The following is a 15,071-nucleotide window of genomic DNA, read 5'->3' on the forward strand; positions in this document are numbered from 1 at the left end:
CCCGGGAGGGACAGCTCAGTCGCACATGGATTGGAAGGGGCGTGCCGCCGTCCCGCCGCCCCTCTGATGGGACCCCTCTTCGCGTCCTTAGCCCGCTCCCCCCGGGGCTCGACAAGTGCGGAATAAACCCCAACCCGAGCGGGGAAGGGCGATTGCGGGGAGACAGGTGGCGGGGCGGGCACGATCCGCTCTCCCCGACGGACTCGACTTCCCTCTTGGCTTTCCCTTGCTAAGAGGGCGGGGAGGGAGTTTTTGGGAGTTTGGAAAAACTGTGGGCGGAGGCGTGGAGGGGGGGGGACCTGCCTCTGGTCTTCGGGCTGAGCCTCCTTTCGACTCCTCGGGTGGGCAAGATCTGGTTTCCTGAAGAGGTGCCCTTGATGGCCCTGCGCGCCGGGACAGCTTGGTTTGGACAGGTCTTGCGCAGAGTTTGCCGGCTGCAAGGTCCGTGGTCGAGACGCTCCAGCAGCCTTCTGTGCCTGTCCGCCTCACAGGAGCCCGATCCGCGAGGCGGAGAGCAGCAGCAGCAGCCAGAACAGCAGCGGCGGCAGCAGCAGCAGCCGGAGCAGCCGCCGCCACCACCGCGCTTTCAGCACCAAGGACAGCAGCTTCCCCGAAGAAGCCCACCGAGCCCCGCCAGGCGCCGCTTGCAGCTCGCCTCGCTCGGCGGCTGCCTCTGTTGCACCCTGTCGGATCTCCGGGCGGCCAGGGGGGGACATGGTCCCCTCCGTGGGCCCTTCCTGGCGGCCATGAAGAGGCAGAACGTGCGGACCCTCTCCCTGATCATCTGCACGTTCACTTACCTGCTGGTGGGGGCGGCCGTCTTTGATGCCCTGGAGTCCGACCACGAAATGCGCGAGGACGAGCAGCTGAAAGCCGAGGAGACCCGGCTCAAGGGGAAGTACAACATCACCAACGACGACTACCAGCAGCTGGAGGAGATTATCATGCAGTTGGAGCCCCACCGGGCCGGGGTCCAGTGGAAATTCGCAGGGTCTTTCTACTTTGCCATCACAGTTATCACCACCATAGGTAAGTCCCCCGCGCGATGCCGGGATGGGTGCGAGTGGAAGGTTTGAGGGCGCCAAGAGTGGAGAAACTGTGAGATGCCAAGGAGAGCGACGTCGGAAGGGAAGCTTCCTAAACTTTGGGTGCTGTTCGGTGCTGAGCTGCTAACACGGAAAATGAAATATATCTGTGCGTAAAAGCATAAGTAAATGTGATCAGACTGCTCCAAAGATTGAGGAGTTATGCAAAATGAAAGCGAGTTACCCAGGGAAAGATGTCTACTGCGAGGTGGGTGAACTGATGATTTGGGGAGCTGGGCAACTGTGGGATTTTCAGGGTAAAAACAAGAATGGGTTTAGGAAGCTGTGCAGTAGGGATTGGTTCCAAAAGTTGGAGAGTGAATGACTCTCCCTTTCCTACTCTATTAATTTATTTGAATGTTTCAGTTCACACTTGTTGAACCTTAGGTCTCTCTGTCTCTCTGCTCCCATCCCCAGATTCCAGATTAAACCTTAGTAGAATTGGGTGGAGTGACTGGGAACTTCTGAAGGCAGAATTTAGCACCACTAGTAGTTCTTCCCAACTCATGACAGGGAGGCAACAAAATGATGTGCAAGTTTTCGCGCAATGATATTTGGAAGGTGATATTAAATAAGATTTAAAAGTAATTGAAGCTGCAATCCCAGGCACACATAACTGGGAACAAGTTCTAGTGAGCTCAGTTGGACATACTTTTGAGAAAACATATTGGATTGTCTTGCAAGTCTCTTTTGAAGCTTGTTTCCACTCTAGGGAGAAAAAAATAGCCAAGGTTTGTAAACTGGCATTGCCATTTACTCTGAAATAGTTCGATTGCGCTGCTCAGGAAACTTCACAATAGTGGTTTGAGGATTGTAACCCAAGCCTTGGATTGCCATGATTCAGGGAACTAATGGATCAGATCTTTCCATCTGATCCTTTGCTTTGGGAAGGGAGAGGCCAATTTGCCCCAGAAGTTTTCTTCTACAACAGTAGTAGTAGTAACAGGTCCTTGTCTGCGTGCCTCTCCTCTTGTCTGCTTGCAATCTCCTCCCCCTCATTTTAGAAGGTGGAGAAGACAGTCCAGTGTGCAAAATAGTAGGAATCAGAGAACTTGCCCAGTGCTGAACGCAACATGACTTTTTAGATGACTGTTTTGTTGACAAGGCAGAGTTGTTTTTCTAGCAGCGTACCATACTCTTGGGAAAAGTGCAGAATCACCCAAAGAAAGTTTTCCTCTCCTAAAATAAAATAAAATATTGCTTGACAGAATGAAAAAAAAAAATCAGTGTATTTCATCCCTCAGGCCCTGAAGAGGTATCAAGAGATAGGTCCTAGACCCTGGACTTTATTTTGTGCTTACTTGCCTATTTGCTTGCCTTTTGTATATTCAGATGCACGTCATGAGGAAATGAAGATGTTCTCTCAACATACACCACTAGCAGGTCACTTGAACACAATAGTTGGTTAATAATGCATGCACTATGTTCTGTTGGACAGGACACGAAGAACAGAACAACGTTATTAATTGAGACAGACACTATCATTACCGCCAGTGTAAACATTAACACACGAAGGAGCTCTCAGTTTTCAGCAGAATTCCACCTTCTTATAAGCTGTCAGGTGGGGAAGGTGTGCAGTTTGCAGCAGTAAGTTGCTTGCTTGAGAGGTAATCTGACACTGGGAGAGATTTTGTAGATTATGTCTTTCTAACTTTGCTTTAAAAGAATGTTTCTTTTGGGGGCCAAAACTGAGACTTATTTTGCTGAGTCTCCCCTTCACTTCAGTCTCTCCCCCCCCCATCATAAAGGGTCTTTGTAGAAATCAAAACCTGAATGCTTTGGAACAATCTTTGTGAAGTTGGTTTTTTTTTGGGGGGGGGAATCAGGGAGGGAAACACAGCAGAGTATTAACCCCCACCCCTGTGCTTTAATTCTGATATTTTTCCACTTGCTGAATTTGTTCTGCTTCTCCAAGTGCTTTTTAAATTTCTATATAGTAAATTTTTATCAGTTTTCAATCACAGTGCAATAATAGCCTCATTATAACAATACCAATTTATAATACAATTATAATACCAATCATTCAAATACCAAATTATATAATTTAGATAAAGTGGGGCCCCCAGCATGCTAGATTTGATGGTTTTCTTAATTTCTGTGTTCCAAAATTCTCCAAGTGCTTTTAGAGAATTAATTTGACCCAGTGTTAAAAATTAGTTCCATCTTTTATAAGGTTATAATGTTTTAATGATTGTATTGAACACTGTCGTGATAGTTTGTTGAATGGGTTTAGTTTAGTTTAGCTGGACCCAATGACATAACTTCCTTTCATGAGTTTCGGTACATCTGCTGTCTCTTAACTTGTGTATTTATTTAAAATTGTGAGTATATAATTGAAATACTTTGTAATATGTTGCAGAAGGATGAAAAGATTTTTTTTTAAATGCTCTCAGTATACATGTTTGCCTGCCTGCATATTACTTAAAAATATTGGATATTTAGATCAAAAGCTTTCTTAAAAGAGCACAAGGAATAATTGGAAGAAGCCTGGTGGAAAGAGAACTCTGAATTTAACCATGGGCATGAGCTATTCAAAGGCAAACACTTTCTTGTCCCATTGATTTCAATGGGAGAGGTAAATGTTAACTTTGACAAGTTTCAAACCAACTTGGAAGCCATGGGCTAAGCCAATGTGTCTGAATGTGCTCTTATTGTGATTACTTACGACTGAGAAACCGCACTCTGTACATGCTCAAAGACACTCTCCCCTCCATCCAGCCTGTAGGCATAGATTTAAAAAAATAAGCCTTCAAGCTGGGGTATATAGGACCATTATCACTGAAAATCCGCTAACAGTGCAATTCTATGCATGCCTGCTCAGAAGTAAGGCCCATTCAGTTCAATGGGACCTATTCCTGGGCAAGTATGTAAAGGGTTGCAGTCTCAGTAAGCTGCTGTCCTGCTGCAATCAATGGGACAAGTTGGCCTTGACTTAATTTCAGACCCATTTATTTCAATGAATATCAAGTTCTACCAACCCATGAGGACAAATTAACAGTTTCTCACGTGTGGATAATTTATACCTTTAAAAAGTGCTTCTGTTTTCTTTATTCCACTTCAGTAGTTTTAGGCCTTTAGAGAAAACACTTTTTTTTTTTAAAAAAAGAAAGTTATTTTAGAATAATCTGCAGTGACATCAAGTGTGCCGCTCGGTTGGGCTTTTTTTTTAAGTTTCTATTTTTAAACTAACCTTGAAGACGTCGCTTTGCACACACTTTGTTCTCTCTCTGAAACCACCTAAGTACAACTCAGGAAGAAAAAGCACATTTTATGCATTAATGAGAAGGCACCAAGTGCCTCCGTAGGGTACAGCTAGTGGGCTTTCACTAGCAAATGCAATCTGAAATTTCCATATTTTGCATAATGTCAATAAATACAACAGTTGGTTGTGCTTTCTGGATTGGCTTCTTATCAAAGGCAAGAAAATAAGAGTGTCCCAGAGGTGAGCTTATCCAGGTGCAGAATCCGACATCTGGCACTGAGCAAGTTGGTCGAGGTTTAGCGATTATGGTGTGTTTGTTCAAAAATATTTCAACACCGCCACCCCATTGAAAACGGCAAATATTTAAATCAGGCACAGGCAAACTCGACCCCCTAGATGTTTTGGGACTACAACTCCTGTCATCCCTGACCACTGGTCCTGTTAGCAAGGGATGATGGGAGTTGTAGTCCCCAAACATCTGGAGGGCTGAGTTTGCCTATGCCTGGTTTAAATTGCTCCAAAGTGCTGCCTATGTTCAGAAATCCTTAGTATGTCACCTTTCTAAAAGGTGAAACTCTGAGTCATCATTTTTATTTGCAGAAACCCCGTCAGTGTATATGATGCTCTACAGCATAAACCAGTGTCCCTGCCCCTAGGAACATACAGTGCCAAATCTGACAGGGAATAGGGGCACATAAGAGAGAGGAGGGGGCAAGTGAATGTGAGCAAACACTGTTAACGCCTATCAACTGTGTACACATCTGAATCACATTTAGAACCCCCAAAAGAATCATGGGAATTGTAGTTCAAGGGTGCTGGGAACTGTAGCTCTATGAACTACAGTTTTCAGGATTATCGGGAGTGACTGTGTACTTTGAATGCATAGTGTGTACTCAGCCACTGTGACCTCACTGTAGTTGAGGACCAGCACTAAAAGCCTTTGCTGTTGTACCTGGGGACCCAGAAGTGAAGTGACGGTTTTGTGAAAGAGAATCTTCACCAGCTTACCCAAGACCATCACACGCTAAGGATCATCGCTGGTTCTCCGCATGGACCAATAAGCAGGTTGTTTTCTCTCTTCCATCCTTGCTGCCAGCCCAGACCTGGGTTTCCTCAGTGAGGCCCCATCTAAAGAAGATTCCACCTAAACATTAGGAAGAACTTCCTGACAGTAAGAGCTGTTCGACAGTGGAATTTGCTGCCAAGGAGTGTGGTGGAGTCTCCTTCTTTGGAGGTCTTTAAGCAGAGGCTTGACAACCATATGTCAGGAGTGCTCTGATGGTGTTTCCTGCTTGGCAGGGGGTTGGACTCGATGGCCCTTGTGGTCTCTTCCAACTCTATGATTCTATGATCTACAGTATACATTTAAAATACTGTTTTTTACAGTCATGGCTCCCTGCTCCAAGAAACGTGGGAACTGTAGTTTTTTTAAAATGACATGGAGAGCTTTTAAGAGAACCCCATTCCCTTCACAGAGCTCCCTGGGAAGAAGGATTGAGAATTAAACCACTCTGGGAAGAGAAGCCCTGCAAAGCAAATGGGGGGGGGTCACCTAATGACTCTCAGCGCCCAACTACAGTTCCCAGGGTTCTTTCAAGGAAGCCACAGTTCTTTAAAGAGATATAATAATGTTTTAAATAAAAAAATTCCTTCCAGTAGCACCTTAAAGACCAACTGAGTTAGTTCTAGGTATGAGCTTTCGTGTGCATGCACACTTCTTCAGATACTTCTTCAGAATACTTCTTCAGTATTCAGATACTTCTTCAGAATTCAGTATTCAGTATACTTCTTCTTCAGTATAATTCAGTATACTTCTTCTTCTTCAGTATTCAGTATTCAGTATTCAGTATTCAGTATTCAGTATTCAGTATTCAGTATATCTTCTTCTTCAGTATTCAGATACTTCTTCAGAATTTCTTCAGAAATTCTTCGTATCTGAAGAAGTGTGCATGCACACGAAAGCTCATACCTAGAACTAACTCAGTTGGTCTTTAAGGTGCTACTGGAAGGAATTTTTTTATTTTGTTTTGACCATGGCAGACCAACACGGCTACCTATCTGTAAATGTTTTAAATAGATAGTGCAGACCACAAATTGTGACACTGTTTTGATGAAGAGGTTGGGAGGGCTAGGTCCCTGTAATTTTTTAAGAGATGCAGCAGAAACTACTTCTTCTATTTGGTTTTTGACTGGGAAAAGGGCTTTCTGTGGCTACTTTAAATCTGCAATGGTGTGCTGATGTTGTGATTTCTCCCCTTTTTTTTCTTTTGAAGGTGCTTTTAATTACCGTCATTAATTTATTTTAAAATGTAAACCACTTGGAACTGCTGGAAAAGCAGTACAGAAAGGTTTTTAATAAATAAACCTCAATTAAATAATAAATCAATCATTTCCAAGGAGGGATTTGAAGGAAGAGAGAGCGAGAGAGATGTAAGACCACTTAAAGGTGCTTCCAAAACCTTATTATCATGTCCCTCAAAAGTATTTTCACATTTCACATATTGGCTTTTTCACTGAGCGTGCCCTCACTCTTTCACTCTGACTAGTGCATGTATGTTTTTAAAGAAGAGTTTAGTTTGCATTTTGAGGGGTATGTTGAAAAGCAAGTGCAATGTCTGAAGAGGCTCCGCACTCGCTCTCGTACCAGTTCCTGAGGCAAGGCATTAATACTCCCAAATTACAGAGAACGTAGGGACACGGGTGGCGCTGTGGTCTAAACCACTGAGCCTAGGGCTTGCCGATCAGAAGGTCGGCAGTTCGAATGCCAGCAATGCGGTGAGCTCCCGTTGCTCAGTCCCAGCTCCTGCCAACCTAGCAGTTTGAAAGCATGTCAAAGTTCAAGTAGATAAATAGGTACCACTCTGGCGGGAAGGTAAACGGTGTTTCTGTGCGCTGCTCTGGTTCACCTAGTCATGCTGGCCACATGACCCGGAAGCTGTCTGTGGACAAACACCGGCTCCCTCAGCCAGTAAAGCGAGATGAGCGCCGCAACCCCAGAGTTGTTCGTGACTAGACTTAACTGTCAGGGGTCCTTTACCTTTACCTTTACCTTTTACAGAGAACGGAACTGAGGCTCAGGCTGGCCAACTTGGGAAACTGCTGTAGGTCAGCAGCTGAGTGACTCCTTTGCATGCATTAAGTCTCAGGTTCATCCCCCAGTCTGGGTAGGGGTGCCTGAAACCTTGAAGAATTGCTGGCAGTCAGTGCAGGCATTACTGAGTTAGATGGACCAATGGACTGACTCAGTATAAGGCAACTGGCTATATTCATAATCTGCTCTTTCTCTGTCTGCACCTGAGTTGCAAAGATAAAAATAAGTGGGCAATGAAAAGCCTAGATGTCCTTTAGCCCCTTTGCCTCCTCTCCCATCCAAATAATCCCCTCCCAGTGCTGCTTTGCCACAGAGAAGCAGCACCTGCGAAACTTGGATTCATGAGTTCACTGCTCACACGCAGTTTTTGACTGAGAGTTAATTGCCGGTTCGAGATACATCCTGGTGCAGCTGGGATTTAAGCCACAAGTTCCTGTCTGGCCTGCTGTCCGTACTTCGCTTGCTGACCTTGCTTTGTGTCCCTGACTGGTCTTGACTCCTTTTGGCTGGCTAGAATGTGTCCTCAAACTCTGATATTGCTTGCCTGGATTATGGATTATGGATAGAGGAGAGAGAGAGAGAGGGAGAGAGGGAGGGAGGGAGGAAGGGAGGGAGGAATACAGTGCACTCTACAAATGCAAATTTGCAACCATGATGAACAAGGGTCTGGACACCAAGCCTTATGAGGAACGGTTGAAGGAGCTGGGTATGTTTAGCCTGGAAAAGAGGAGAATGAGAGGAGATTTGATAGCCATCTTCAAAAATCTTAAGGGATGTCTTCCTTGGGGGTTTTTAAGCAGCGACTGGATGGCCATCTGTCATGGATGCTTTAAGTGAGTTTCCTGCGTCGCAGGGGGTTGGACTAGATGACCCTTGGGGTCACTTCCAACTCTACATTTCGACAATTTTACATTTGTGGCTCTGCCTCTTTTGCCTCTGGCTTGATCCATGTATGTATGTATGTGGACTGTGGAAAGCTGTCCAGAAGGGAAGCAAGCCATGGAGCTGTAAATGTTTTCTCTGTCCTTATTTCAACTGGAGATGCCATGGGACCTTCTGTATGGAAGCTGCTGCTTCATCACTAAGTTACGACTTCTCATATGATGCTGCAGTCATGTGCCTTGGGCCCCATTCCATGTTCTGTCAACAGATGGTTTTTCCATCGCATTTATGTCTCATCATTTTCCTACAATGAACTCATGGTGGCACCCAAGGTTCTCCTCCTCCACCTCCTCCTCATTTAAACCTCACAGCAACTCTGTGAGGTAGGTTAGGCTGAGAGGCTATGACCGGTCCAAGGTCACTGGGTGAGTTTCATGGCCAAGTAGAGATTTGAATCCTGGCCTCCCAGGTCCTAGTCCCACACTCTACCCACTACACCACACTGGCTCTCCAGTTAGGGAGCATTTGGTTAAGAAACCATGCCAGTGAAATGGAAAGGTTGGAAAGATTACTCTTCTTTCTGGAGACCCATTTTGCACCACCAACGCACAAGAAGTAATGGTGCTAAACTGGTTGAACTGGTCAGTTCCTTGCTGCAGCTGCTCACTGTTAAGGAAACAAAATGCTCTCCTAAATGCTGAGTGGTTGTTGCTAATTACTCACAAATGATAACAAGAGAAGCAGTAGAATTGGGAAGCTTCCAAGCCCCATTGCACTAATTACACTTGGCCAATTTTTTGTTAATTCCATCCGATGAAGCCCACCCTTCCCTTCATTAACCAGTGATAGATTCCCCCCCCCCCTCCTCTGGGAGGTGAGAGGTCTAGCTAATTTGTCAGCTCCAGTATCAGCAGAGGCTCAAAATATTTATTGCATTTCTTGGAGGATATTTTCTGACTCCCAATTGCCATACTCTTTGATTTTTTTTATTTTTTGGTAAAAAAAGTTTTCTACAGGCTGCCATCCAATTCTGCCCCCTCACACCCAATCATTGTGCAGAAAATATATCACTGTGTTCCACTGGGAGCGTTGAAGTGACTTCTCATGAAATTTTCATGACTCGGTGGTTCAAAAAAGTTTCTGCAGGGGATTAAAGGAATTTACTTATTACTGTACACGTTTCTTAGAGAATGATTTCTGAGCATTGAGAACAATTTGATTGTTTATTTCTGTACCTGAGCAAAATGTCTGCTCCTTCTCTATGTCAACCCCATTCACCTTCATCTAGTTTTCAGATTCTATTTTCTGATTCAAAGTTCAACAGTGCATAAGAATGGTGTTGCTCGGCTAGATAAAAATCTTTTAGCCTAGCATGCTGTTTCCAGCAGTGGCAAGTCCAGTGTTTCTGGGTGCTTACAAGCATGAGGACCCCCTATGGGCTGTCTGGAGCTCAAAAGTATATCAACTCTGCATATGCCAGCTCCACTGAAATAACTTTGCTGATAGTCCTTGATGTGTGTTGATTGCGCTCTCTCTCTCTTTCTCTCTCTCTCTCTCTCTCTCTCTCTCTCTCTCTCTCTCTCTCTCTCCTTGAGCTAAACTTGAGTTCCTTCAGCCTTTTCTCATTCATTGCATCTTTTGAGCTTTTAAATCCTTTTCAGGATTTAGTGACCATGCCAGGACAGGATCACAGTGAACTCAGATTAGTTATCAGCATCACCCAGTTTCATCTGCTCTGACTGGCTCTCTAGGTCCTATGGCAGAGACCTTTCCTATCACCTGGTGTCCTAATAACCCAGGGGTGGAGAGTCACAGATCTGGGGGCCAAAAGTGGTCCTCAGGACTCCCCTCAGGCCTCACAACCTCCCCAGCCTCCTTTACCCAGGCCACTTCCTTCACTGGTCCAGCATTGCACACTCCTTGAGTGTGTTTGTCTGGTTGTCATGTGTTCCTTGCTGCCAGGATGGAAGAGCGAGGTGTCTGTGTGTGTGTGTGTGTGTGTGTGTGTGTGTGTGTGTGTGTGCTGGAACCTGCCTACTTAGAAACCTAAATGTTGCATGGGTTGCCTTGCTCATTTTTGCCCCTGGGCCTGCCCAACACTTGCATGCAATTGTCCAGAAGGGAATGAAGTCTTTGGGCAGAAAATTGTCCCATGTCCCTGTTTTAACTGGAGCTGCCAGGGATCAGATATGAATGCAAAGTGGGTTAGGCTTCCCCATATGGTGTTGCAATTAGGGTTGGCAGAAGCCTTCACATCTGCCTCACCCCCTGTAGGTGGCAAGTGGAGGTATTGAATCTCAAGGCTGGCAGCCTTTAACACCACCACTTGCAAGCTTCAGCCTGGCAGAGCTGGCTGCAATTTACACCATTGGCATTTGGGGAGAGTCTTCCCCTCTCTGCTCTAATTAACCTCTGTCTCCAGGGCTTACCCCATGACATTATTAGGGGCTGCTCTCTGATGTCACCAGGGCTCACCCTAAGATCTCAGGTCTGGGCCCTGAAATCTCAGGATTTGGGATCCTCCTGCAGCCCTGATTGCAACAATATTAGACCATGTGATGCCGTGCAATGCAGGCAAAGTCCTCTGATGTTGCACAGGCAGGTTGCTTCATCAGGGGCAATTGCTTCAATTACAGTGGCTGCATGCATTATCCACTGCCCCCCCCCACCCTCAGTCACTCAACAAGAGCCCATATAGATTAATGGTGAAGAGTATAGATGGTGATCTGGAAGGCTGCAGTTCCAAAGATGTCTTCTCAGGCATGAAATTGCTATGTGGCAGAAGAAGAAGAAGAAGAAGAAGAAGAGGAGGAGGAGGAGGAGGAGGAGGAAGAAGAGTTTGGATTTGATATCCTGCTTTATCACTACCCCAAGAAGTCTCAAAGTGGCCAACAATCTCCTTTTCCCTTCCTCCACAACAACAAACACTCTGTGAGATGAGTGAGGCTGGGAGACTTCAGAGAACTGTGACTAGCCCAAGGTCACCCAGCAGCTGCATGTGGAGGAGCAGGGACGTGAACCCGGTTCACCAGATTATGAGTCTGCAGCTCTTAACCACTACACCACACTGGCAAACCTCTCTCACCTTCTTTCAACAACCCCCACCCAAATGCAACGCGAGGTGATAACAAGAGTGGTATACCTTCCAGAGCAATTGTAAAACTAACTAAGAAAACATATATTGAGTTCTTTGAACATTAAAGTCATAAACAGAAACTCATTTTCCTCCTCCTCTTATTCTTCTGATGTGCAATAGAATGCCTATCCTCACTGCTAAGGGAAGTGTTCCTTTTCAGGGCTCCAGAGACTGTAGAATAAGACCTTTGTGGTGCTATTTGAGTTCTTCTTCTTTGGCGATCACTTGCAGCCAAATAAGATTGTCTTCCATGGACATGGTCTTAACAGTGAGTCCGTAAGTGACTGTGGAGGCCAATTCTGGACCCACATGTCCTTCCACAGTGGGGACATTGGTTTCTGGGCAGGAATTGATCATGGTGTGGATTTGCCAAATATGCCTTCTTCTTAGCTCATTTCTCCTTTTTCATCCTGTGTTCGTGCTTCTTCAAAGTCCATGGCACCCTTGGTAAAGGCTATTCTCCAGCTGGAGCACTCATGTGCGAGCTATTTGAGTAAAAAATGTAGAAAACACACCCTTGGATGGTTTAGTCCAGTCAAAGGCCACTATGGGGTTGTGGCGCTCATCTCGCTTTCAGGCCAAGGGAGCCGGCGTTTGTCCACCGACAGCTTTCCGGGTCATGTGGCCAGCATGACTAAACTGCTTCTAGTGTAACGGAACACCATGAAGGAAACCAGAGCAGAGCACGGAAACGCTGTTTACCTTCCCGCTGCAGTGGTACCTATTTATCTACTTGCACTGGTGTGCTTTCGAACTGCTAGGTTGGCAGGAGCTGAGTTATGTGGCCAGCATGATTAAACTCTTTCTGGCGCAATTGAACACCGTGACAGAAACCAGCATGCATGGAAACACTGTTTACCTTCATACTGCAGTACCTAACTATCCACTTTCAACAGGAGCTCGCCCCATCTCACAAATTCGAACTGCCTACTTTCTGATCAGTAAGCCCAAGAGGCTCAGTATCATGGGAGTGGAGGGAGTTTCGGGGAATGGGAGGGGAAAGGAGCACATTTCCCCCCTGTTCCTTCCACCTTTTCATGCTGTGCTGCACAGTAGTAGTGACCTTCGCCCCCAAACCTGCGCATCTTTAAAACTAGCCATGATGGTTGTGTTCCATGTCCTCTGGTGGAATCAGTATGCCTCTGAATAAGTGCTGTTGGGAATCATAAGAGGGAATAGTGTGGCTGAGCTCAGATCCTGCTCATGAGTTGCTTCATTGCCCACCCATTAAGAGTTTTTCAAAACACATTTTCCCTTTAATTTACAAACTCATATGTACAACTAGGAAGGTAGAAACCACCCTCTTATTTTGTATGTGTGTGTGTGTGTTTTCTTCTTCTTCATTTCCCAGCTGATAGGCTACTCAACTCGATGAGTTTGCTTTTAGAGGGATTGACTGTATTCTCCCATTCATAACCGCGAAATAACATGAATGGGCACACAAGTGTTCCTCTTACGTCTCACACAGACCTTTCCAGTAAAAAAAAAGAAAGAAAGGAAGGAAGAGGAGAAAAATTGAAGACCTGATGCACACTGGGGTTCAAATTGGCTCCAGGGTCTCCCGAGGGCTGCTGATTTAGACAATTTGCTTAATGTTCTTATTTCCATAATGTATTCTGATTGCAACATCTGTGGGCTTATATAGATGCCCACAAGATTTGGCTTCCTCTGTTGGGGAATCAGAAGTATTTTGGGAATATAGTCTAGAGCAATCCATTTATAGCTGCAAGGAAACTGGGTACGTTCTCTCTCTCTCCCTCCCTCCCCCTTTGAAAGTGAGCAAGTTCCCACTATGGATAACACTCGATCATTTCTCAGGCTTTTAGAGGTGATAGCCATACTTGATTTAACGCCACGGAACTGTAGTAAACACTGGCTATTTCTGGAGGCTCGTGTGGGGAATGCAAAGAAAAGAAAGCCATCTTTTCTCTCTCATTCCAAAACCAGCAGAAGCAACCAATGGATGACAGAAACATAGGGCTAACCCGGATCTTTCACCAAAGGTTCATGGTGTGCACAGGGACATAGCTCAGTGTATCTGCTTTTTTATGCAGAAGATCTTGATTTTAATTCCCTGGCATCTTACAGTAGGACTGGGAGAAGTCCCAGACTGAAGCCTTGCAGAACTGCTGCCAGGCACTGTAGGCCATACTGAGGCTATCGCTCCCCCATGAGCTTCATTATTGTTATTATATTTTAACAAAGTAATAAAATAAAAAAATAAAAAATGTGCACCCCACCCCCAAGACCATTCCATTATAACTATCCAACTTCCCAAAATTTCAACACGCCTTGCAATGGTTTGACCCCTTTCCGTTTTAACAGTACAAATTCTCCAAATACCGTCCATATCTCCTAAAAATCATTTCTCCTGCACATTCCCCGTCTTACCTTAACAACACAAGTTAATTCATCATTAATAGCTATACCTGCAACCTCTTTGTTCCATTCTTCCATTTTATATTCACCTTGCACCTTCCACTTCCTAGCTGTAATAACTAGTGCAGCTGTCAATAAATTTGTGAGTAAGTCCTCCATAGCCTGCAAACCTTCCACCCCATCGTAAATTGATAGCAATGCTACCTCTGGACTTTTGGTCAGCTTTAACCCAGTGATTATCTCCTTAAACACCCTTTGTCAAAAAAGTCATATATATTTACAACCCCACCACATGTGAATGTAAGTCCCAGTTTCCTGGCATCTCCTCCAACATAACACCAAACATTTCTTGTTCATTTGATTTAATCTTACTGGTGTTAAATACAGAGTGAGTGGGATCAAGTAACACAGTAGGAAGACGATTCTACTGTCTTCATGCACCATTAGTTTGTTTGATTTCTTTGCCCTTGCAGAGAAAGTGGATTGCAAGTCAGCTCACATCATCCCTTTGGATGTTACAGACCCTCCAAGTTGTCCCTATTTTCCAGGGATGTCCCTGATTTAGAGATGCCATCCCAGTCTCTGATTTGATCCCGGAATGTGTCACTTTTCCTTAGGATGTCCCTATTTTCATTGGAGAAATGTTGGAGGGTAGGATGTTATCAGATCACTTCAATCCCACAATGAGGTGGCTCTTCTACAAAATGCTTTCCATCTTCCACTTTGCCACAGCCATCTAGGAGCAGTGCCAAAGGGCAGAGTCAAATGCCTTTCCTCCGCTTTATGTTCATCCGATCAACTGAGAAAACCATATGTTCCTCTTAACAAAGGTTTGTCTTTTTTGCTGTAATATCACCACCACCACCATCTCAGTAAAGCAAGCAGCCCACCCCCGAGAAAGGATTGTGAGCCAATAGCCCTTGGGCCAATTTAATGTTGCATAACCTTCTTATGGCAAACTTCCAGACATGAATAGACGTTTATGTAATGGTGGGAAAAGAGAGGGTTAGGAAAAGAAAAATGTCAAGATTCTGGGATGTGCTTCCTTTGCTTAAGGAATGGATTTGAAGGACTCTTTAAAAATATCTTATTGTATCTCCCAGTATAATCTAGTCCAACCCTCTGCAATGCAGGAATCTCAATGAAAGCATCCATGATGGCATCCAGTGAAAGCTTTCTCTCCCCCGCCAGCTTCGCTATTGTTATTTTATTTTTAACAAAGTAATAAAACTAAAAATATAAAATGTGCACCCAATGAAAGCATCCAGATGGAAAGCATTTTGTAGAAGAGACACC

The 15,071-nt window shown here is 44.9% G+C and overlaps 1 protein-coding gene across 1 annotated transcript in view; it reads left to right on the forward strand.

Annotated features, from left to right (window-relative positions):
• Positions 1–354: 354 nt before the first annotated feature.
• KCNK9 (potassium two pore domain channel subfamily K member 9) overlaps positions 355–15,071 on the forward strand; it is an 86,476-nt gene continuing 71,759 nt past the window's right edge. The window contains exon 1 of the mRNA XM_081874437.1: positions 355–1,029. Coding sequence (XP_081730563.1) covers positions 378–1,029 — 652 coding nt within the window. The 5' untranslated portion in view covers positions 355–377. The remainder of the gene's footprint in view (positions 1,030–15,071) is intronic.

The sequence above is a fragment of the Podarcis erhardii genome (assembly GCF_964252035.2).
Source record: "Podarcis erhardii genome assembly, chromosome: 8".
Taxonomy (NCBI): domain Eukaryota; kingdom Metazoa; phylum Chordata; class Lepidosauria; order Squamata; family Lacertidae; genus Podarcis; species Podarcis erhardii.